General features: G+C 38.6%; 8 protein-coding genes across 8 annotated transcripts; 5 read left to right on the top strand and 3 right to left on the bottom strand.

Moving 5' to 3' along the window:
• On the bottom strand, positions 1-434 carry B0P05DRAFT_436015 (peptidyl-tRNA hydrolase; the record flags this gene model as incomplete). The annotated part of the gene is made up of 2 exons (XM_051573715.1): positions 1-149; positions 185-434. Coding segments are annotated over 2 exons (399 nt in total), but the record flags the coding sequence as incomplete, so codon positions are not given.
• Positions 435-4,223: 3,789 nt separating this feature from the next.
• B0P05DRAFT_564932 (Muskelin N-terminus-domain-containing protein) lies at positions 4,224-7,358 on the top strand. Its single transcript, XM_051580898.1, has 13 exons — positions 4,224-4,301; positions 4,357-4,849; positions 4,906-5,016; positions 5,086-5,144; positions 5,190-5,306; positions 5,374-5,810; positions 5,859-5,892; positions 5,916-6,001; positions 6,031-6,043; positions 6,089-6,255; positions 6,301-6,849; positions 6,892-7,187; positions 7,232-7,358. The coding sequence occupies exons 2-13, from the start codon at positions 4,402-4,404 to the stop codon at positions 7,339-7,341; spliced, it is 2,427 nt and encodes an 808-aa protein (XP_051429469.1). The 5' UTR covers positions 4,224-4,301; positions 4,357-4,401; the 3' UTR covers positions 7,342-7,358.
• On the top strand, positions 7,359-8,062 carry B0P05DRAFT_564928 (uncharacterized protein). The gene is made up of 3 exons (XM_051580897.1): positions 7,359-7,474; positions 7,504-7,632; positions 7,685-8,062. The coding sequence occupies exons 1-3, from the start codon at positions 7,397-7,399 to the stop codon at positions 8,036-8,038; spliced, it is 561 nt and encodes a 186-aa protein (XP_051429468.1). The 5' UTR covers positions 7,359-7,396; the 3' UTR covers positions 8,039-8,062.
• Positions 8,063-8,680: 618 nt separating this feature from the next.
• On the top strand, positions 8,681-9,227 carry B0P05DRAFT_481118 (uncharacterized protein; the record flags this gene model as incomplete). Its single annotated transcript, XM_051575163.1, has 4 exons — positions 8,681-8,771; positions 8,806-8,928; positions 8,978-9,086; positions 9,137-9,227. The coding sequence occupies 4 exons, from the start codon at positions 8,681-8,683 to the stop codon at positions 9,225-9,227; spliced, it is 414 nt and encodes a 137-aa protein (XP_051429467.1).
• A 22-nt stretch (positions 9,228-9,249) lies between these two features.
• On the bottom strand, positions 9,250-10,157 carry B0P05DRAFT_564919 (uncharacterized protein; the record flags this gene model as incomplete). The annotated part of the gene is made up of 2 exons (XM_051580896.1): positions 9,711-10,157; positions 9,250-9,660 (listed from the first exon to the last, which is right to left on the bottom strand). Exons 1-2 carry the CDS (start codon positions 9,909-9,911, stop codon positions 9,253-9,255), a joined length of 609 nt encoding a protein of 202 aa, XP_051429466.1. The 5' UTR covers positions 9,912-10,157.
• A 555-nt stretch (positions 10,158-10,712) lies between these two features.
• Positions 10,713-11,625, top strand: B0P05DRAFT_564918 (uncharacterized protein). Its single transcript, XM_051580895.1, has 3 exons — positions 10,713-10,897; positions 10,949-11,234; positions 11,312-11,625. The coding sequence occupies exons 1-3, from the start codon at positions 10,758-10,760 to the stop codon at positions 11,609-11,611; spliced, it is 726 nt and encodes a 241-aa protein (XP_051429465.1). The 5' UTR covers positions 10,713-10,757; the 3' UTR covers positions 11,612-11,625.
• Positions 11,626-13,287, bottom strand: B0P05DRAFT_564912 (WD40-repeat-containing domain protein). Its single transcript, XM_051580894.1, has 4 exons — positions 13,212-13,287; positions 12,903-13,156; positions 12,189-12,861; positions 11,626-12,084 (listed from the first exon to the last, which is right to left on the bottom strand). The coding sequence occupies exons 2-4, from the start codon at positions 12,959-12,961 to the stop codon at positions 11,863-11,865; spliced, it is 954 nt and encodes a 317-aa protein (XP_051429464.1). The 5' UTR covers positions 12,962-13,156; positions 13,212-13,287; the 3' UTR covers positions 11,626-11,862.
• Positions 13,288-13,400: 113 nt separating this feature from the next.
• Positions 13,401-15,820, top strand: B0P05DRAFT_564910 (uncharacterized protein). The gene is given in 4 exon segments (XM_051580893.1): positions 13,401-15,335; positions 15,369-15,406; positions 15,426-15,617; positions 15,642-15,820. The coding sequence occupies 3 exon segments, from the start codon at positions 13,571-13,573 to the stop codon at positions 15,615-15,617; spliced, it is 1,995 nt and encodes a 664-aa protein (XP_051429463.1). The 5' UTR covers positions 13,401-13,570; the 3' UTR covers positions 15,642-15,820.
• The last annotated feature ends 6,810 nt before the right edge of the window (positions 15,821-22,630 follow it).

Here is a 22,630-nt window from a genome sequence, read left to right as displayed (position 1 = left end):
ACGGTTAAAGTCTTGTGTCCTGAGATGATCAATGACGGATTTGATGCCATTGTGTCCATTGGCTGATCCACTTGCTTTCAGACTGACTTTACCTAACCCACGCTGCATATCGTCATGAAAGACATAGACGTTTAAGGGAAGTGAAAGATCTTTGACTGTGTAGGATTAGATGAAGCTATCAGACAGATCCACTTGCCTGCTTGAGCAATACATGATCCACTAATGTTCATCAACTTTCTTGGCTTTAAGAGCGTGAGTTTGTATTCATGAAACTCGTTTTTGGATTGAACTTGTATGTTTGTTTCAGCCATGTCTGATTTCCAACTACGGTTTTGTGACCATGTTAGATTAAGCGACTTGGCAATGGCATCGAGCACCATCATGCCTACATTATGTCGAGTATTTGGTAATGGTACGTTTCCTAAGCCAACCAACTTTGATCAGGTTAAATTTTATGTTTGTATCTTGGGGGTTGCTTACTAAAATACGAGACTGGGCCATGTTCAATAAGAAAAGAGAGAGAGAGAGAGAGAGAAAAAAGCCTCTTTTCACAGACTGAAATCCATTATTATTATTATTGTTAGATAACAAATAAATGTCTTTATGGTCTAGTTAATGATAATAAATAAACATGAAAACAAATTAAAGCAAACATATACAAATTGAATCTCTCTATAGAAAAAAGGTATTGTTTGTAAATGCAAAAAGTAATAAAAAAAGGGGGAAATGCTAAAATAGGATGAAAATGTATCTCTTTAGTTACGACCGTAAACACCACGTCTTTGGCCACCTCCACCATAGCCACCGTTACCCGTAACCACCAGATCGGCCACCACCACGGCCACCACCACCGCCGCCATTACGGTTGTATCCACCACCATTGTTACGACCATAGCTATTGTATCCGCCGCCACCATTACCATAGTTGTTTCCGCCGCCACCACGGCCACCTCTATTACACGTTCTTGAAGAGGAGGTAAAGTAGAAGGAGCACTCAATGTGATATTACGAGAAGTCCAAGGACGACCAGCCAAAAGAACACTACCATCTTCTTGTACTTCACATTTAGAACTCTTGATATCAAACACAACACCCATAGAATCTTGTGTCATTCTCCAGCCCTTCAAATCGTCATAACCCAATTCAGGGTATTCACGGTTCAGAATATTACGAACATAGCCAGGATGTTGAATTGTATAGGTCAATTGCATCAACAAAGTAGTTTGACCTTCTTGAGAAGTCAATAAAGAACGACTAGGGACACCTTGATGATACCTGTCATGAAGGCCAAGGCAGCAGCAACAGCATTTTCAGCACCGTGCTTTTCAATTAATTGCTTAGCAGAGTCAGCAAAGAAGGGCAAGACATCAGGCTTGACCATATCAATCGACTTGAAAGCATCTTCTGTAGTAGCACTGATGATATCTTCAGGACGAGGGGCAGACAAGTGTTCGAATTTGACACCTGTACGCTTTGAGATGTAAGACAACAGACCTTCTTCAGCAGGCTTATAAAAAGTGACACAGACACCAGAACGACCAGCACGACCTGTACGACCAGAACGATGAACATAAGTTCAGTGTCCTTGGGAGGTTGACAGTTGATGACCAAATCGACTTGAGGAATATCCAAACCACGGGCAAGGACATCAGTACAGACAATACACTTGTATTTACCTTCACGGAAAGCCTTCATAGTAGCTTCACGAGAAGCTTGAGCAATATCACCGTGCAAGACAGCAGCATCTTGCTTGATCTTGTCGTGGGCACCCAATTCGTTGGCATCAGCCTTAGTAGCACAGAAATGACAGTCAGACCACTACGACCATAGACATTCACAACATCACCAATAATATCAGCACGGGTATGGTATGAAGAGGGCATAGCAATATGACGAATGTTGGTATTAGTTCTGTTCTTGGCATTACCGATCAAATCAATACGTTCATAGTCTTCTTTCAAGAAACGCTTAATTGTCTCCATGACAGATTCGGGCACAGTAGCAGAGAACAACAAGGTTTGATAGTCGCGAGAGCTCTTTTGTTCTTGAATGTTGGATAACAAATTGAACATGTCTTCTTCAAAGCCACGGGCATCCAACATTTCGTCTGCTTCATCCAAAACGATAAACTTGAGGTCATGTAACTTCATGTTGCCGAATTTGATATGATCGAGGATACGACCGGGAGTACCAACAACGACATCAACACCATCTCTAAAGACAGAGGTTTGTTCATTGTAAGGCACACCACCATACACAGGCAATGTCTTGAGACGGTTACCAGAGATTTGTTCAAAATCACCACAGACTTGCTTGGCTAAATCACGAGTAGGACAGAGAACAAGCACACGGGAGCACGACCACGACGTTCCTTGTATTCCTTATTCAAAGCCAACTTTTCAATGACAGGCAAGGCAAAAGCCAATGTCTTACCAGTACCTGTACGAGCACGGGCAAGCACATCATGACCATCATAAATCTCATCAAAAGTAGCGGCTTGAATTTCAAACAAAGATTTGATACCTCTTGACTCAAGGTTGTTGACTGTACCTTCAGAAATACGGAACTTGGAAAGACGAAGGTGGTCAGGAATATCTTCATCCTGGTTTGTATCTTCTTCAACAACTGTCTTGCGCTTCTTGGAGTCAGGTTCAGGAGTACTTCTGTAGAGTTTTCAGGCAAATCAGACTTGGTCTCGGCTTTGTCTTCGCTATCTGATTTTTTCTTATCGTCTCTGTCTCTCTTGCGAGAAGATCGTTCCTTCTTTTCCTTCTTTTCCTTCTTATCGCTACGATGTTTGTCTATCGTTCCGTATAAGACGCATACTCTTTATCCCTCGAAACAACTTACCTTCTTTGCTAGAGACAGTACTGGGCATATTCACAGATCTTGGAATTGTAAAAAAAAAAAAAGAAGAGATCGAGATTTTGTAAGAAAAAAAAAGTTGAGATATAAAAAAAGGATTGTGACTTGTCTTTACCGGAAGCAGTCCTTAATCCACTTAAGATAGTAACCAATGAAAACCAAAACATAATGCTTAAAAGAATGAAACCGTTTCTCTTTATTTATTGTTATTTTCTATTAAATAATAAATAGAGTGAGAGTGAGAGTAAGAGTGAGAGGAGTAGAAATTGAACAAAGAAATGTATCATCTTTTACGTTTTTTCATTGGCTGCAGATGCCTTTCTGATACCGAGGCTTCTTCTGGATGTTGTAAAGTGTTGTCATGGTGATGTTGAGGAATTGGGCGGTACATGGAATGTGGCGGTGGCTGATGATATTGATGATAGATCTCTTCTTCATGCCTAGTTAATCCAAGTGGGTTTGGTAGCTGTTGCATAAGTGGTAGTGATGCTGAGAGATTATGAATAGAAGGCAGTCGATTATCATTACTATTATTACTATCATGAAGACTAGCTTCATCAACAACAAGAGAACTATCATGGCTACTAGCAACAGAGGTTTTATTATTTAAACAATTGGGATCGTGCATCGGCGGCTGTGATTGATGGAGAATCGTTCGTAACATATCTTCAATTGTCTTGAGTCGGTCTTCAATGGCTTCCAGTGCTGCTTTGGATGTCCACCTCCATGGTTTTTTCTATCGTCCAGTTGTGCTGCTGTTGGATAGACACAAGCTGTGTTTGATTTCTGACAGCTTCGACATGGCTGTTCGCCGTTGCACTTTGTTTTTTTGCGTCGACATTCACCACAGGCGCTCATGATTTTTGCTCGCTTTTTTCGTGGTTCCATTGGTTTGTTATCGTCAGGCATAATAAATTCAGAAATATATATAGGAGAAGGGAAAGGAAAGGAAAGGGAGATTTATTTTAAAAGAAAAAAAAGATAAAGAAAGAAAAATTAAGAAAAAAGAGGAGGAAAAAAAAAGAAAAGAATGATGCGTTTGGGGGTTGTGGAGGGAGGGGGATGTAGTGCAATCTTTTTATTGGCCAATTCGAGACGCAGCACGGGCTACAAACACAAAAGATATACTATAGATAAAGAAGCACAGGCTACAAAGTGACGTGATGGTTTACAAAGTGGAAAAAAATGAGCTTATTTCCCTTTTTCAATGTTTATGACGCTTGTATGGTTTGTTTACTAGTGTAACAATGTGTTTAGGAAATGTTTCCGTTTGTTTTTGATCACATGACCTAGCATTTTTCATTGTCTTATATATGCATTTATTCAAGAATGATCTAAAGGGCATCTCTCTCTCTCTCTTTTTTTTTTTCTTTCGGTTCAAACTGATTTAACATGGACTTTCATCCCAATGACAGTGACAGTAGCAGTAGTAGTGAACCTACTTCAAACCTTAGTACACATCAACATGACATTTCCATTATCGGCAACAATACCATAGAAGACAAAGAGCTCTTGTCTGAAGCAGTGTATCATCCTATGAGCTACATACCGGAAAACCAATGCCAACAGAACAAGAGATCACCTCCCTCTTCTTCAAGAGCACTCTCAGACATGCTTGAAACAAGAAAATCCATTCAACATCGCCTGAATAACATTTATTATAGTCACCATCCAGTCTATAAGGACACCATGAATGTAGCTGCACTTACACAGCAGCACATGGATCGTGCCTCGCAAGTCCATACAAACAATACTGCTAATGCACCTATGGATCATCACAAAAATACGTTAATATCTATGATGTCAAAAGCAAGACAAGTCAAGTTAAAATACAGTATTTACGATTGTTCTTCTTATTCGGGATCTTATCACCCACAGAACATCATTGTAAATCAACCTACACAACAAGCCTCTAGATGGTCAAGTGGACTGAATGACCATGAACAGTTTATTACCATCAAATTCGATAAACCCGTCATTGCTCGTAAGTTTTAATATTTCGGAAAAATTACAGGCATTCTAAAGAAAGACGAAAAAAAGGTTCTGTCATGTTTGGTAAATTTCATAAAGGACATGTTTGTAACTTGAAAGAATTTAAGGTCTATGGTGGCGTGGATCCAAAAGACGATATGATTGAATTGCTACATCATGGTTTGCTTGTTGTGGTTAATTATATCTCATCCTAATACACTATACATATATATATATATATACATATAGGTTTAAGAAATGATACCGAACCAGAAACATTTTCGTTAAAGTATCAATACAAAAACTTGGTATGGGGACTATCAAACCAATGCTTTCAACTCATTTCACTTTAGATTCTCCCCATTAAATACATCAAAATTGTGCCATTGTCTGCTTTTGGTGCTAATTTCAATTACAGTATTTGGTATCTTGAAGTGCGTGGCATCAATGAACCAGCTGTGATCCAAAGAGTGTGTTCAGAATTTGAAACTGCAAGTAAACATAAAACGCGAATGATCCTATTGACTCTTCATATAGTACAAAGAAACAGAAACAGTCCGCTTATGCTTAAAATACTTTCGCCAGAGAAATATGATGGATACGTTCTACTTTATTAAAGACAAGACAGGTGTTGAATTAGAACACCCTCTGTTATCTCAACTACATCAGTATTTAGTGGTGGAGACTGATTTTGAAGCAGCTGAGCGAGTGTTGCAACTAGCACATCATGAATGTGAAATCTATCGAACTTATTCAGACAATGCAACCTATAAACCTATCTGGAGACAACTCAAGCCTCAAGAAAAGCAAGCGCCTGTTCCTATGCCGAGAGGAGGACATCAGATGTGTATTGATGTAGATCATCAAATGATTTATATCTTGGGCGGTTGGGATGGAAAGGAAGATTTGTCTGATTTTTGGTCGTATGATATTCAACAAAATCAGTGGAAACTGCTCAGTGAAGATACGCAAATGTAAGTAAGAAAACACAGTGTGTAGGTGTATTGATCGATCAAAACAAGTCAAGGTGGCCCAGGTCCTCGTTCATGCCATAAAGTCTGTTTGATTCAACAAGCCAGTCTATTTTTGTTTTAGGTAGATACGTAGAGTCATCGCAGGCAACAAATGCAGCAGAATCCTTGTGCTCCGATTTTTATCGTATTACGTTGCACTCGATCAATGGATCAAAATCAGCAACCATACAGCTGTAAGTAGTGCCTATCATGCAGAACACTAGCTTATGCTTGTATAGTGTGAAGGTGGCCCTGAACTTATATTTGACCACCAAATGTGTGTGGATCCAAGTGGTGAGACACTCTATGTATTTGGTGGAAGAACAGTCAATGGAGACACGACAGTACAAAACTACAGTGGTCTTTATGCTTACCATATCAAATCAAATCAGTGGAAGCTTGTTAGGTAATCATGAACAAATAAAAAAAAAAGGTCTAATATGGGGAATAGAAATGATGATACCAAGCCAACTTCCAATTCACCTTCTACCTCTCCCCATTGTCCACAAAATGCGCCCTTGAAATCTCGTGTAGGCCATTCAATGCTTTTTGATCAGACGAATCGCTCCCTCTATGTGTTTGCTGGCCAACGTGGCAAAGACTATTTATCTGACCTCTATCGTTACGATGTAGACCAAGATATGGTTACAGAAATAGCTCAAGACTATACCAAAGATGCTGGACCCGATGCTGGTTTTAATCAGCGTGCAACAATTGATGCTGCATTAGAAGAACTCTATGTTCTATCAGGCTATAAGCGCAACACAAACTCAGATGTTGTCAAGAATGCATTAGGTTTTTCTATCAAACAAAATGAGTGGCATAAAATATATCAGAATGAAAACAAAAAGACAAGTTTATTAGAGCCATGCCCTCGTTATGCTCATCAAATGGTGTATGATGCCGTGCATCGAGTCCAGTACATATTTGGTGGCAATCCTGGTGATAATTCAAATCCAAGTAAACGATTGAATGATTTCTGGGAACTCAGATTGGTCAAGTATGTATCACTGTTGCCAAGTATGATTACTAATGACATTAGGCCTGATCCTTCTTCTATCTTGAGACGGTGTTTCTATATGATTCGTATGCAGAAACTGAAAGAACTTTGTAATCAAATAGCTTGTATGCAAAAGACACAAGAAGCCAATGTCAACCTGGAAACATTAAGTGTTCTAAAATATCTTAGAAATCAAGTAGCACCCGTAGTAGATTATGAAAATGAAAAGGAATCAAAAGAATTTCATCAAATGTGTGCCAACCTTTGTCTGTTGGAAACAATGATGGATGAAGATGAAGAAAAGGATGTCTTTGCTTCAAACATTGTAGAAACTGAAGGTAAATCAGCAGAATGTATTTGACTCTCTAACATGTTTGAAAAGACATCTTGTTTTCAGAAAGAACAAGACTGTTTGAAAAATTATTAGAGTACATTCCTCAAGAGATGAAAGAGCCTTTAGGGAAATTAACAAATGCTGTAAAACTGATATGAGAATAAAGCAACCACCTTTCTTTTTCCTTTTTTTTTTCTTCCTTTCTTCTTCATTATGGATCCAGAAACAAAAAACAAGCTTATTTTATTACATGCTGCACTTATGGTATTTGTATGGATGCTTGCTGTCCCAGTGGCTATGGGCATGAATATGCTTGCAAGAAAAAAGGGCAAAACATGGGGCCCAAAGTACATATGCTTATCATGACAACAGCAGGATTTGTGCCTTTTACTATTTCAGCATTTATTGCATTTGGTATATCTGGTCAACTTAAACTCAAACCACATTCTGTATCGTATTGAATGAAAAATATTAGGCATGAACTTACCTAGTTCCTTGTAGGGCATTGGCACTGCTTTATCTATTGGAGTATGGTCTCAAGTCATGTTGGGTACTGTAAACCATCTCTTGTTTCGTTATCGTCGAAAGCATCATTGTTTGCCTCCTAAACGCCCTTGGAACAATCATGTTCATATTTGGCTTGGCCGACTATTACTGTTTATGGCATTAATTAATATTCCTTTAGGTATGAGGATCAAAAAAGCAGCAATGCCACTGTATATTCTTTATGGTATCTGGTTATTAGTCTTGGCTATCGCATTTTTATGGCTTGCCTTTCTTTCTGAAAAGAAACAAGACACAGTTGAACCTGATAAAGAAGTAGAAAAAATGGCTATAAATGAAACAAAGGCATAGGGTTGTGACTAAATTTAGAATTAGAAATAAAATAAAAAATAAAAAAAATATTTCATTTTTATTTCTTTTCTTTCTTCTTTTCAGTTATATATCTCTTTACATTATGACAACCATTATTACAACAAATAATAATGAAGTAGAATACAGTCCTTTGCATCTCTCGACAACCAATGAAAAGATACCAAAATACATTTCAATGACAAATACCATAGAATCAAAGCAAGAAATCAAAAACAGAAGCAGGCCTATTCAAGAACAAAATAACTCACTTTTCGATGTATTTTTAACAGTGATATTGTACATATTGCACTTTTTATATCTATTGTATATTGGCTATATCTCATTTTCAGTCTATCTCTATACTACATTCTATCAATCAAAAGCAGATATTCAAGCACGCATGCAGTTTGATAAACGACAATTGACAAAAATACCAAACCACCTTGCTATCCATATTTCTCGTGAGTTATTGAGCTCAAGAAGTCTTAAGGACTGGGACACAATGATGCTGGACATTTGTATGGCTACATGTTGGGCTTGGGAATTTGGTATTCAAGAGGTATCTGTGTATGATGCATCAGGTAAAGCAATAAGAAAGCAGAATACATGACTCATTTCATACAAAAAGGAGTTTTTAAATCAATGGCAGTTGATCTTTATAAACAGCAATCTACTATGTTACATGAATGGATGACAAACCAAATGGAAAAGAATAGACCAGGTAAAGTACACGGTTGTAGACGATAGATGTCATTGACTTTTATAAGCCATCAAATTTTCAGTTTTATCAGGTGAAAATGGGAAACCACACATGGGATATGTAGTACAAGAAATGATAAAAAACAACAAACAGGCAATAGACATTGAATTAGTAAACACATATATGCATCGTAAGGGACTAGTGTCTATAAAGAGCCATTTGCTAATGTATGGTGATAGTGAATACTATTTCTGATCCTGATTTGATGATTAGCTATGATGGTCTTCCACATAACTACGTTTCATTGGATGGTTATCCTCCTTGGCATATTCGATTAACTGAAATTATGTAAGTCCCTCTCTTCTGACACGTGCCTTGTATACTAAATCTCTTTTTAGGAATTGTTATAGTGAACACCAGTTGAATTATGATGTATTTATCAAGTGTTTATACAAATACTCCAAAGTGGAACAACGATTTGGTAAATAAATATCATTTATTTGAGATACACTACCTAGTCAAAAGGAATGGCATAATACCTGGCCAGTGCATGACATGCCAGTAAATAACTATCTAAACATTCTTCTGTGTTGATATGCATATGTCTCCTTAACATATTGACATAATATGGATCATATTGAATATCAAAGCATTTATACATCTTCATTTTAAAGTCTATTTGCCATGGTCCATGGCTGTTGAATAGGTGGTCTATTTCTTGAATACTTTGATATAGCGGTGTGTTGATATCAGCAATCTCTTGGCATAGTACATCAAATCCGTCCATTTTATTGCTTGTCATACGTTCAACAGAGACCTTGAGTGCTTCTTCTAACTCAGTCTTGTCCTTGTATACAACAGGTGTTGATATTTCTGTCTCTTGGCGAATGTTATTTAGTCGTTTGTTCATGTCTTTTAATGTCTGTTGAAATTCTTGATTTCTTGTTCTATTGTGTTTAATTGTTTCTTGACTTCTACAGTCTGTGATGCTGTATCTTTATATTGTTGCTCAATATCTTCTTTCCAGGCCTGCATTAAAAGTTCAAACATGGCTTGTTCGTCTTTGACTGTCTCTTTATTCTGTATGAAGACTTGTTTTGTTTTTTCTGTATTCATATCTATCTTTAGACTGTGTGATAGACTGATGAATTGAGATAGGATTTGATCAAACATAGCATGATTTTTGTGTTCATGGCTATTGGATTCATTCTGGTTTAGTTTAGACTTGCTTTGATGTGTTGTTTGTTGAGTTTGATTTGTTTCTTGTGCAATATTCTCAGTGGGTGAAAAGTAAATAAGATTCTTTACTTGAATTGAAATGAGTGGATTGTGCTTATCTTGTTTTCTTTTTTTTCTTTTTAGCTTTACCTTTGATTTTTAACCACATAAAAAGAAATAAGAAAAAGAAGAAAAAAAAAAAAAGAAGAGAAAGAGGAAAGAAGAAAGCTTTAGTTTATTATCGTTACACTTTATTTTCACAAGGTTCAAGTCACACTCGTTTGATCTGAACAAGATGTACAACATATGTGCATCAATTCACTGATTTAAAAAGTGATTATAAAATAAGGTACAAAAACAAAGATGGGCCGGTGATAAGGTGTTAAATTAGACTAAATAGGATTCCTATTGTCATATTCCTTTCTCACACAAACCCTTTTTTTTTTTTTTTTTTTGTCCTGGACTAATCATCATTTTCTGTGTCCCTTTAACACTGTGTATTTTATCAAAAACGACGTGTATGTGTCATCGAAAAGTAGCTTGAGTCTCAATTTTATTTTTTAACCAGTGATTTTACAATCAAAATGAAAGAAAAGAGGGGGAGCGAAGCAAAATGGAAGACAAAAAAAAAGAAAGAAAACACAAGAGTAACAAAGAGTCATACATACTTTACCAAATAACAAATCGATACGGAATTTCAATATCCTGTTTATAAATAGAGAACATCTATAATTTTTCTCACCTTCCCTCTCTCTTTTATTATTATTATTATTATATTATTATTATTATTATTTTAGAGTTATGTCTACAGAACTATCGATTTCAAAAGAGAAGCCTTTGTTATATACCAAAGATAGACTACTAAGGCTTTATGGTCTTGATCTGTTTGCTGCATTTTCTTCTGCTGCTATGGTTTCACCTTTTATTGCTATTGTAGACAGGTAAAATAAAAAAAAATTAAAAAAAAAAAAAATTAATGCAAATGCATGTAGATCGATTATTGAAAATTTAAACGGTAAAAGACAATTAACAGATGGCTTAAAATACGGCTTGCGTTCATTTCTGTCAAATCCTTTTCAATTTACTGTATCACCACAATTCCGTATTGTACTCGGTCTCTATTTCTCAACTTATACAACGGCTAATCTTGTCGAAACAACCTGTGAAAACTATTCAGTAGATCCTGTCAAGACATCTTTATATAAATTTATCACAACCAGCATAACCAATATTGGTTTATGTGTCTATAAGGATAAAGTGTTTGCTCGTATGTTTGGTGTGACTGCCTCAAGAGCATTGCCTAAGCTATCTTACTTTTTATTTGCTGCCAGAGATTCATTGACGATTGCTGCTAGTTTACAGCACCTCCTTATATTGCTAGTTGGCTTCAACAGACTGCCTCTTTCAGCCAGAAATCATCTCAGGTAGCAGCTCAACTTGCTTGCCCTGCTATTGTTCAATTAGCAAGCACACCTGTTCATCTGTATGCATTGGACATCTATAATCGCCCTGGTGCCACCATAGCCAATCGTACATTTCTTATCCGTAAAGAATATCTCAAGAGTACATTAGCCCGTATTGGTCGTATTGGTCCTGCATTTGGTATTGGTGGTGTTGGCAATACGTTTATTAGAAGTTACAGATCACGTATATAAATTATTTAATAGAATCTTTTTCGCACTTCTTCATTTGTGAGGTACTTGTGAGTCACAAATGTCACTAGTCCATGCTTCCATAAGATAGCCATGACTGAGCCTTGTTTATGGTTCTTGCAAAATGAGATACCAAGTGGTTGACTATCTATAGCAGTAACAGACATTGCAGTGTTGTCCATACATACGCTTGATCCATGAACATAGCCACTAGAATAAACGAATAAATGAGACGAATACGATCTCATTCTGACTTACATAGGGAAAAGAATAGGCTCTGTATTCAAATTAAGAGGTGAGTCTTGTTTAAGTGAATACAAGGCAATCAATGGTGTATTTTCAAAAGCAATAGCCAATCTGGAGCCATCCAGACTAATATCGCGAATCACACCACCAGCCTTGATCTGCTCTCTAGATTCAGTCGTGACAGTAGTGACTGGCAAAGAAGCCAATGGATGATCCACAACACTATGGATCTGCTTACCACTCATGAATAACACATGAAGATCAGATTTGCCATACATTGAAAAAACCAAGGAACGATTATCGGGTGCCCAACAAGCAGCTTGAACCCACAAACAGGAGGATTACTGATCACCTTTGATTCCCAGTGTTTTGTGTCCCACATACGGGATGTACCAATCGAACCGCCTTCAAATAACCATTCACCATTAGGACTCCATCGCAACATAATACAACCATGACCATATCTCTTTAATACGTGTGTTCTCTTGAGCAACATATCATAAATCACAAGTGCATTCGAGACAGCGGAACCAACAGCCAAGAGATGACTACCGGGTGTAGGATCCCATGCTAGTGAACTTACATGATCATGACCTTGATAGGACAAATAGACCATAGAAGCTGAGGGATGGAATTGAGGTTCTTGATCTGTGGCTACTCTTGGTATTGTCCAGACACATACACCTTGCTTACATCCAACAGCCAAGGTGCCTGCTGATCTATGCTTCCATTCTAATGCTGTTACGTCTTTCATTTGAATGTCTCTTAATACTTGACATGTCCAGACAGTATCATGCTTTTCATAAATGTAGACATCGTCATGTTTATCAACTATAGCAAGTATGTCCTGGTGTGGGTGCCAAGCCATGTATACGACTGTATCTTTGTTTGAATTGAATTTAGGGTGTTCTAGGATAGCATCGGATGGCTTTAAATAAGTCGAATAGATATAGTCATAAATGCGTTTGCCTTGTTTATAAAGAGGTGTAGCTGCAATCATAGGAAATCTAGCACAGTTAAGCAAGAAGGTTTGTGGTGGTTTACTTACTTTTCTTGCCATTGTTGACTAAGTGTGGATTTGATATCGTTATAATACGTATCCACCATAGAAGAAGAGGACTTGGCTGCTGTATAAACATAATCAGGTTTCAAGTCTTCTACTTGTTTGTAGCGAATAGAAGGGTATAAGGTTATCTATCAAAGCGATGAGTTGACTCTCTAAAAGAAAAAAAAAGTAGGTGTTATCTACATTATTAGCTGCCACTTCGTTTATAGCTGGACTCGATTCATTTTCTACATGGACTAAAGCCAATGAATGAATAAATAAAGAAAGACGCGTTCATTCAACTATATTTACTTAGATTGCCGTTAATTTCAGCTATTGTTCCAAGTTTAGTGTCTACTGTTGTATTCAAAAGGTTCATATAATAAAAAGAGAAAAAGAGAGAGAGAAAAAAAAAGAAATGAAAAATACGCGTTTTTAAAGCCATCTAAGCCTCCAAATCAATAGGGTCTGTTTGATTATGCATCTTTTCTTTTTTGTATGTGCGTATTTAAGCAGACATTATACAACACTCTATGATGGCTGTTTCTATAAAAATAACATGAAAAAAAAAGGGTATTATTCTATTTCAAAACAATAGAGGCATCATCGAGAAATAAATTCTCTCTCTCTCTCTTTTTTTTATTTTCTTTTCTTTTCTTTGTTAATCAAAAATGTCTATTGAACCAGAAATACCTTATACCTTTAACGACGATGAAGCTTCTGATAATGATGATGACTGGAGAGATACCACTGTTCGTATACCTTCACAATCACAATCGCGACAACAAACACCCACTATCGACATGAGCCTTCAACATGCTCGAGCAGACACACCCGTCTCAAGTGGTTCAGTTCGTAGTTTTACAGACACGACTGTCGTACCAGAAACTGTCCATCGAAACGCTGATGATTACTGGGTCTTGCCTGCCCATTTTAACCCAATGGATATCCTGGGTGGTTTCAACAAGGCACGCGCCAAAGAAATCCAACGCGCTTCCAACTCGTACATTGAATACAACTCAGACTACAATCAAATCGATATCTGGGGGGACGAAATCGCTATCAAAAAGACAAAAGAATACCTCGACACGATTGCTGCTCGTGCTAACGAAAACGACACACGCTCCCTTCGCAAAACGAAGAAATGGAGTAAGCCTGAGCGCGAATTGACAGAGAGAGAGAAAAGACGTGCTGAACGAAAGCAAGCCAAGATGGACGAAGAGAAAAGATACCAAGGATTACCTGCTGTACCTCAAAACTTCCATGCTGTGTTTCCTTTGCCTGATAAACGCTTGCCTTTAGTGCGCTTTATGGGTGATCGAGGTGAAGAATACTTCAATTCGATTCGGGCTGAATGCAAAGCGTTCCTTTGGTACGAAGAAGTAGGCAATTTGATCCGAATCAATGCAGATACAGAGGAATCTGTCAGGGAAGCAGGCAAGCGTGTTCGTAACTGGTATTTGCGTTGTTGTCGTAAGCCTATTGGAAGTACATTGCGATTATTGCAACAACCTTCCAAGCAATGGCTCTTGAGATACCGTCGATTACCGAGTACATTTGTCACTTACACTTATGCAGACCCTGAACGAGAGAAAATGATGTTAGAAAAGCACCGATTATTGGAAACAGTGGCTCATGGTACACCAATGTCTCTCATCAGTCTGAGTGATGAACGACCTCAGGAATTGTCTGAACAAGGACGAAAATTAAATGCACGCAATGAAACCTTTATTGAACAGAGTTTGGCAGATGGTATCGAAAGTTTACGTTTAAATGACTGGATGGTCCGTATGAAGATTCGATATGGTAGTATCTGTTTGATGAATTACCCCAAGAAGGATGATAAATACCTATCAATTGAAAAAGTCAGCGACAAGATATTCCGTAAGCCCATGTTCAAGTCTGCTTTAGCACCCTGTATGAGCAAAACAAGGGATCATCTTCAACACTTGTTTGACTATCTTTCCAACGGTACGGATGCTGTTGAATACTCTGAGAACCCACGCACTTCGTTTGTGGTTCATGCAAAGCAGTACCCAGCAGCAGCTCCACCCCGTGTGTCTGGTCAGCGTGAAGCTTCGCGTGGTGATATGTGGGATACTGTCATGCAAGTCTCTTTTACTGAAACAGGCTCTCGACTTCTTTGGAACACTATGACAGACTGTACAGATTTAGTCGATATCAACTGTACCAACATTGAAGGACGTTACTCTTGGGATCTCAAGCTACAACATGCCCGTCAATTACCCAACAATGACTTCGATACACCTCATTCTAAATTCTGGCAAGCCCTGCGCATTTCACCTGATAAACGATTGATCATGGCTACTTTTAGTGATTATGTCCCTCATTTGGTGACTCAAAAGACAAAATGGCTCTACAACTGGAAAGGATATGTGGTTGAAGTCTGTAAAGATGAGATATGGGACATGACTCGTATCAAAAGAAAAGATCATGAACTTCCTGTAGATCTTACTGCTTTTGAACCACACCGTTCTTTGTATAAAGTCTCGCTCTACAAAGAAGCTTGGGGTTGATCGATTTGCTGAAAACTTGACTTTAAAGATTGGAGAGGCTCCTAGTTGGACATTACGTGATTTCCTTGGCTCCGAAGAAGAAAATGTTCGTGCGATCATGAAGGCTGCAAAGGAATTTGGTGAAATTCTGCATGATAAAGTGCCTCTTTACTGGGATAGCACTAGCAACTCGTTGGTTTAAATAAAAAATTCACTGTTCAAATACCTAAATCTTAAAACTTGTTAAAAAACATTGTTTCTATTTGTTATTGTTGTGATGTTGTAAGAGAAAAGATAAAAAAACAAAGAAGTCGATTAGAACTTGTATAGGTTTATTCTTGTGATGTTTTGATAATAGAGAGTTATATGATAAGTTAATGTATAGACAAAGGTAGATACTTTGAGACTGTTTTATACAATTTTATTGTTATCATTTTTGAAGAGATGTCGGAGTAAGTAGTAGTAGAGTTCATGCAAATGACTGAGTCTCTATTATCATAGACTACTTTAAATTAATTAAATAATGTAAATTATGGATTTCAGTCATAAGTCTTAGTCTGTTAAAAGATACATTGTCTTATTCAGTACAAGAGGTTCTTTTATGTCTATTTCTGATGTAAATTGATTATGATATGTTTTACTATGTAATTGAAGACTTATTTAATGTCAGATCATCACAGGTACAGACAGATAACGGGTAAAAAAGGAAGTAAAGATAATAAAGGCCTTGATTTACTTGCATAAGAAAGAGTATGAGAAAATTATGGGAATTAACACTGTTGAGAAAATACATGACCTGTATGAAATGAGAGATGGCTTATTGTTTTGCTTGCTAGTATTCTTGTTGGCCCTTGGATCCACATGTTCACACGAACGCACCAGAATCATCACCAACATCTATTACAACACCCAGAACAAGAACAACCATTACTCAGAGGGTGCTTCACCACTTTACTACGTACACACATAGTATAGAAGCGACTCGGACACAAACAGACTCGGATCGGAATGGCTGCTTACGTCACTACATCATAAGTTTTTTAAGTTAAATAGAATAATTATTTAAATTCTCAATAATGTCACAGAAAATAGCGATTCCAGTAAGAAACAGCCAATTGAAGTTGAATATAACCTTCCAACAAACTATAATCCGAACAAACGAAGGTTTAAACCACAAGTACTGAACAAAAGAAGAAAGAAAGTCCGCCTCAACTTGATTCGCATTAGTAAAGCAAGCACACTTTAGATTCGTCAAGACAGAAACATCAATCAGCTTTAAGTATTTAATTACTTCCTTCTCCATATGTTATAGTTTATATATTTTAGTACAATTAGAAAACATATAAATACTGTGTTATTGATACTTGTAAGTTCTTCATCTTATACTTACTGTATCAATACACAGGTAACATTACATTTATTATAAATAAAGATCTTATACTTACTGTATCATACACAGTTCCTTTCTGTGACGTCACGTTATTTCCAGAATATTTCCCAGTGAATCTATTGGCTAAGAAACGTTCTATTGTCTCGTGACTTGACTATAAGAATACAAACCTAAGTAAAATATCAAATCGACAATTGGTAGCATCAGACGTTCCGTTCCTGATGTTGTATCTCCCTGTGTGCCTCCGTGCTGTATATCTGTGCCTAAGTGCTGTATTGTATCTTTATTTTGCCTACGTGCTGTAATTACTCTATTATCTTAATTGATTAGTACTGGTGTATATTGAAAAAAAAAATGTCCAAAGAAAACTCTACCTCTGATTTGTCTGACAATACTGCTATTGTCTCCCTTATTCAGAATTTACCAAGGCCTTGAATAACAATGGTGGTAGAAGTGTACCTCGTACAATTGAACCCCAACCTACGACGGTACTCGCGATGCAATGATTATTGACTCATGGGTTCGTACCTTGGAACGTTACGCTGATTTCCAGGTGGGATTCCAGACAAACTAAGTGCTATGCTGTCACATTGTTGCGCGGAAGGGCCGACACCTGGTACCGTACTCTGGAATCTGATACTGAAGAAGAACCACAAGACTGGTTGACACTTAAAAGGGAATTGGTGGATTTTTTCCGACCCGATGACTCTATCCGACTTGCCAGAGATAAATTGGCAGCCTACCGACAAATGGGTTCCCTAAACGACTATATTAATGGTTTTATGGACATCATTGCTGCTATCCCAGGAATTACCGAAGATGAATCATGCGACAAGTTTATGCGCGGCTCTCTAACCGGATACCCGTTCTCAAGTTCGTCAAGCCCAAAGTACTAACTTGAGAGAAGCCATTCGTGTCGCAATTGCACACGACAGCGCTATACATGAAAATCCCACTTTTTATCGTCGAAATGTTGGATTTTTCAATGCCAACCGTTCTATTCCACCAAGGAGACCCTATGCCGGCGAGCCAATGGATTTAAGCGTGATGACCTCCTCTCCTCGACAAAACACCCGTTGTCATTACTGTGGCAAAATTGGTCACATTCGCCGTTTTTGCAAAATGCGTAGTGAAGATATCCGTCGAATGGAGCAAGACCGCTATCGCAAACTAAACAAGAATAATGGTGCTAGTTCGTCAAAGGATTTTCATTAAACCTAGTTGAGGAACAGGAAGCTCAGCTAGGTGAAGATTCAGAAAATCTTCCTGCAAGCGATGACTATAGTAACACAACTTGTTGTAAATGTTTTACTCAAAAGTCAAATAAAGTTGAAGATTACACACCTTATTCTGATACTGATGACAACGACGATAATAATGATTCTATTGTAATCACTAAAGACCAAGACCCCGAGGAATTTACAAAAACTGAACACGGCGTTGTTACTGAATTAGTGCCTATCATTCATCCAAGTAAAGGGCTAAAAGAAGAGTTTCAGTATTTGTCTGAACTAAACGTAGTCGCTACAAAACTACCTCTATACCATGGCAAAGTTGATGGTACTAGTCTAGACATATTGATCGATAGTGGCGCAAGCGAAAACTATGTGTCGCCCAGTGTAGCAAAGCATGCTGTCTCTTCTACTCCTGTTTATGATCGACGAGTGGAAACTGCTGGTGGCGAAACAACCGAGATTAATCAAAAGGTCGAAGTATTTTTAGACTTACAAGGTTTCAAGACCAAGGTGACAGCCTACGTGTTCCCCACTAAGTTTGATGTAATTCTAGGTCGAACTTGGTTGAAGGATGTCGATCCGCGCCCTGACTGGTCCAACGATACTTGGTATATACAGAGTAAAGACAAGAAACAGCAAGTTGAACTAGTTCCTCGAAATGACTACCGTCAAGGACGTCCTACAATCCCTCAACTGAACTACTTGATATCAAAAAAACAGGCGGAAAAGAGTATTCGTAGAGGAGCTGAGAGTTACTTGTTGTACGTAAATTCTGCTGAAGTAAACGAAAGAAATCCTATGGTTGTAAAAGAAGAATACTGGGATAAAATAGTGAAAGAATTCTCTTCAGTTTTCAAGGATGAATTACCTGGGCTACCTCCGGAGCGTGACGTAACTCATGTCATCAACACGGGAGAAGCCAAGCCTATCAGTCGCCCTCCATTCAAAATGAGTCCTGCCGAACTAGATGAACTGCAAAAGCAGATCAAAGAACTGCTACAATTAGGCCTGATTCGTCCAAGCGCTTCGCCTTGGGGAGCACCTGTTCTATTTGTGAAAAAGAAAACTGGAGAAATGCGAATGTGCATTGATTATCGTGCTTTGAATAGTGTAACCACTCGGAACAACCACCCGTTACCAAGGATCGATGAATGTTTAGATCGCCTGCAAGGTGCCACTTATTTTACAAGTCTTGATTTGAAGTCGGGCTATCACCAAGTGCGCATCAATCCAGAAGATGTGCCAAAGACGGCGTTTAACACCAGATACGGACAGTTTGAATTCTTGGTTTTACCATTCGGACTTACCAATGCTCCTCCAACGTTCCAAAGCTTAATGAACAAAATCTTGGGTGACTACTTAGACAAATTTGCTTTGGTTTATTTGGATGACATTTTGATTTACAGTAAATCACTAGAAGAGCATAAGCAACATGTACGCATGGTATTGAACAAACTCAAAAATGCCAACCTAATCGCAAATCTAAAAAAATGTGAGTTTGGTAAACGAGAATTGACATTTGTTGGATTCGATATCACCTCCAATGGTATCTTACCTAGTCGTGCCAAAATCAAGGTATTAAATTCATGGCCTGCCTTGACCAATGTCCAAGAAGTCAGATCTTTTATTGGCCTAGCTCAACATTACCGACGTTTCATTCCGGGATTTGCATCAATCGCTTCTCCTTTGACTGATCTCACTAAAGGCACTGGTCCTAAACGACGTCCTATTGTCTGGACTAAGGAGTGTCAAGAAAGCTTTGATAAAATCAAGACAATGATGGTCTCTGCCCTGTGCTACAAGCTCCTGATATGAATAAGCCTTTTAGAGTGGAAACAGATGCATCTGATTTTGGTTGTGGTGCTGTGCTTTTGCAACCCGATGATAAGGACCCTCCTGCGTGGCATCCGGTAGCATACGAATCGAAAAAATTCTCCTCTGCAGAACGTAACTACCCTGCTCAAGAGCGTGAATTGATGGGGATCTTACATGCACTTCGTACTTGGCGATGTTTTCTTGATGGTTGTCGCGGAGGCTACAAGATCTTGACTGACCACCTTCCCAACTGTTACTTGAGGTCGCAAGATAAAATGAGCCCAAGATTGGTGCGTTGGATGAACGAGTTGGAGCTTTACTCACCTACTATTGAGTACAAGCCTGGTAAAGAAAACAATGCAGCTGATGTATTGTCTAGAATCGGTGGCCCTGAATCTACTAGTGCTGAGTCGTCCTTAGAACCAGAATTCTTATATGCTACTTGGACAATGAAGAATGCACCAGAATCTATCCAGCTGGATTGGCCTATGCTCTATCTTGATCTGAATAGAGTTAAGTCTGCCGAATTAAGACACTATCTAGAAAAAAAGCATGAGAAATTTGTGGTTAAAGATCGTCGTGTCTATCGTTTGGTTCAAGTAGATGACAAACAAACAACAAAGGCGGTTCCTTTCGTACCTTTTGCTTCAAGGGCTGATCTGGTTGCTCGCTATCATGAGGCGAATGGTCATGCTGGTTTCGAAACCATGGTTAAGCTTTTTACACCTCGTTTTTGGTGGCCAAGTATGAAACGTGATTTGAAAGATTGGTTGAAAACATGTCCTGCATGTCAAGTCAACAGCCGACCTAGCCATACCCACCATGACGTTATGCACCCCTTAAAGATACCTACTGCCTTTGACCGATGGCACCTAGACTTCATTGGCGAACTACCTTTGACCGTAAAAGGAAACCGTTGGTTATTAGTCGCTGTTGACTATGCAACTAACTGGCCAATTGCCCGTGCCGTACCTGCCGCCACTAAGGAAGCTGTTGCCGATTTCATCTACGAAGAAATCATGATGCGTTTTGGTTGCCCCTCTGAGGTATTGACGGATCGAGGTTCCAACTTTAACAGCGAATTGGTCAACGCTTACCTGAAAAGAGTAGGTGCCCATCATAAACTAACCTCTGCCTACCATCCTCGTACTAATTCTAAGGTGGAACGCTTCAATGCTGTGATAAAGGGCATGCTTAGAAAATATGTGAACGGCGCACTGCATCGTTGGGATGATTTTGTTAACGCGGCTCTTTGGGCTTCAAGAATACGAGTACACTCGACTACCGGTTACAGTCCTTTCTTCTTAACTTATGGCCGAGAACCAAGACTACCCGGCGACCCATTAGTGCCTTATCTTGATAAAAAGACATTTGCTGATGAACGAACAATCGCTGATTTGACTTCAAGGGAATTAGCAGATTTGGGTCAACACCGTGCAGCCGCAGAATTCCGAATGAAAGCTATGGCTGACAAAGACAAGGAGAGATGGGACGCTCAGATCAAGAAGGTTGCGTTCGAAGTTGGCGATAAAGTGGTTCTCACGCATGAAGGCCGTTATGGACTAGAACCACATTACAAAGGACCCTACATTATTGTTCAATCTTTCCCTGATTTCGGTACATACAAGCTACAAACTTTAGCGGGTGAGCCGTTAAAATCATTGGTCCACATAGATCGATTGCGCTTAGCTAATGGACATTCATCTTCTGAACCCTGGTATGACCCTACAACTGCTCGACAAGAATGGCGTTCTGTCATGACAAACATTGGACGTTCAGCGGTGGTACCATCTATTCCCCCTCAATTGGCCACAAATGACATAATTGAAGAGACACCTATCGATGCAACTGCTACCATTCCTGAACCTACGGCTGATGAAGTTGATCCCAGTATTGACCATGTTGATCCTGTTGATACAAATGACTCCATACCTATCATTGACTCAACTAGCACAATAATCACTCCTATTAGTTCGACACCACGCATAGAAAATGCAACTGGTACACAGGTATACGACTCAAACTCACCATTCTTGCCGACCTTGGATTTACCTGACCAAGCTATGTCTCCTACCATATACAATCAAAGCCATTCTTCGTTAAAGGTATCTTCTCCTGTCTCGAAACTGGCAGCTGAACCTGTTATAACAAGTGATGAGTCCCCTTTGGACATTAAACACGACAATGTCCTACCTACTACAAACAATTCACAGATGCTTTCTGTCTCTGCACCTCCTTGCGATTTCGCCATAGATACTACTGAACCAATATCTATTGCCAATGACGAATTTGTCGACGCTCAGGAAATCCTCACAGACTCTGCACCTAATTCGTTAGATCTACCTGATTCCGAGTTTAACATTGACATTGATGTTGACGATGCTGAGGACGTGGATGACTCTTTTACAAATTCTACTACCAATCCGATGTCGGTTTTGTCTGGTATTCAAGACGCGTCTGCTCCTTGCTCCTCATTTACAGTACCTCCTTCTAACCAAGCTTCTAATGTTCAGAGACGAACATCAAGCCAGGAGGGGGGTAATGTCACAGAAAATAGCGATTCCAGTAAGAAACAGCCAATTGAAGTTGAATATAACCTTCCAACAAACTATAATCCGAACAAACGAAGGTTTAAACCACAAGTACTGAACAAAAGAAGAAAGAAAGTCCGCCTCAACTTGATTCGCATTAGTAAAGCCAAGCACACTTTAGATTCGTCAAGACAGAAACATCAATCAGCTTTAAGTATTTAATTACTTCCTTCTCCATATGTTA

Source organism: Gilbertella persicaria (assembly GCF_025201335.1).
Source record: "Gilbertella persicaria strain CBS 190.32 chromosome Unknown B0P05scaffold_77, whole genome shotgun sequence".
NCBI classification, from domain to species: Eukaryota; Fungi; Mucoromycota; class Mucoromycetes; order Mucorales; family Choanephoraceae; genus Gilbertella; species Gilbertella persicaria.
Note: the sequence above shows the minus strand (reverse complement) of the source record. Positions and strands in the feature narration are given on the sequence as shown.

Coding starts and splice junctions, on each gene's coding strand:
- B0P05DRAFT_564910 (XM_051580893.1), top strand. CDS start 13,571: ATGTCTATTGAACCAGAAATACCTTATACCTTTAACGACGATGAAGCT. Junction 15,336..15,368: donor TGAGATATGGGACATGACTC/GTATCAAAAGAA, acceptor AACTTCCTGTAG/ATCTTACTGCTTTTGAACCA.
- B0P05DRAFT_564932 (XM_051580898.1), top strand. CDS start 4,402: ATGAGCTACATACCGGAAAACCAATGCCAACAGAACAAGAGATCACCT. Junction 5,307..5,373: donor AACCAGCTGTGATCCAAAGA/GTGTGTTCAGAA, acceptor CTCTTCATATAG/TACAAAGAAACAGAAACAGT. Junction 6,256..6,300: donor AATCAGTGGAAGCTTGTTAG/GTAATCATGAAC, acceptor TATGGGGAATAG/AAATGATGATACCAAGCCAA.
- B0P05DRAFT_564912 (XM_051580894.1), bottom strand. CDS start 12,961: ATGGTGGATACGTATTATAACGATATCAAATCCACACTTAGTCAACAA. Junction 12,862..12,902: donor AGTCAACAATGGCAAGAAAA/GTAAGTAAACCA, acceptor TAACTGTGCTAG/ATTTCCTATGATTGCAGCTA. Junction 12,085..12,188: donor AGGTGATCAGTAATCCTCCT/GTTTGTGGGTTC, acceptor AGTGGTAAGCAG/ATCCATAGTGTTGTGGATCA.
- B0P05DRAFT_564928 (XM_051580897.1), top strand. CDS start 7,397: ATGGATCCAGAAACAAAAAACAAGCTTATTTTATTACATGCTGCACTT. Junction 7,475..7,503: donor TATGGATGCTTGCTGTCCCA/GTGGCTATGGGC, acceptor TATGCTTGCAAG/AAAAAAGGGCAAAACATGGG. Junction 7,633..7,684: donor TTAAACTCAAACCACATTCT/GTATCGTATTGA, acceptor AGTTCCTTGTAG/GGCATTGGCACTGCTTTATC.
- B0P05DRAFT_564918 (XM_051580895.1), top strand. CDS start 10,758: ATGTCTACAGAACTATCGATTTCAAAAGAGAAGCCTTTGTTATATACC. Junction 10,898..10,948: donor TTTATTGCTATTGTAGACAG/GTAAAATAAAAA, acceptor AAATGCATGTAG/ATCGATTATTGAAAATTTAA. Junction 11,235..11,311: donor TGTTTGCTCGTATGTTTGGT/GTGACTGCCTCA, acceptor GATTGCTGCTAG/TTTACAGCACCTCCTTATAT.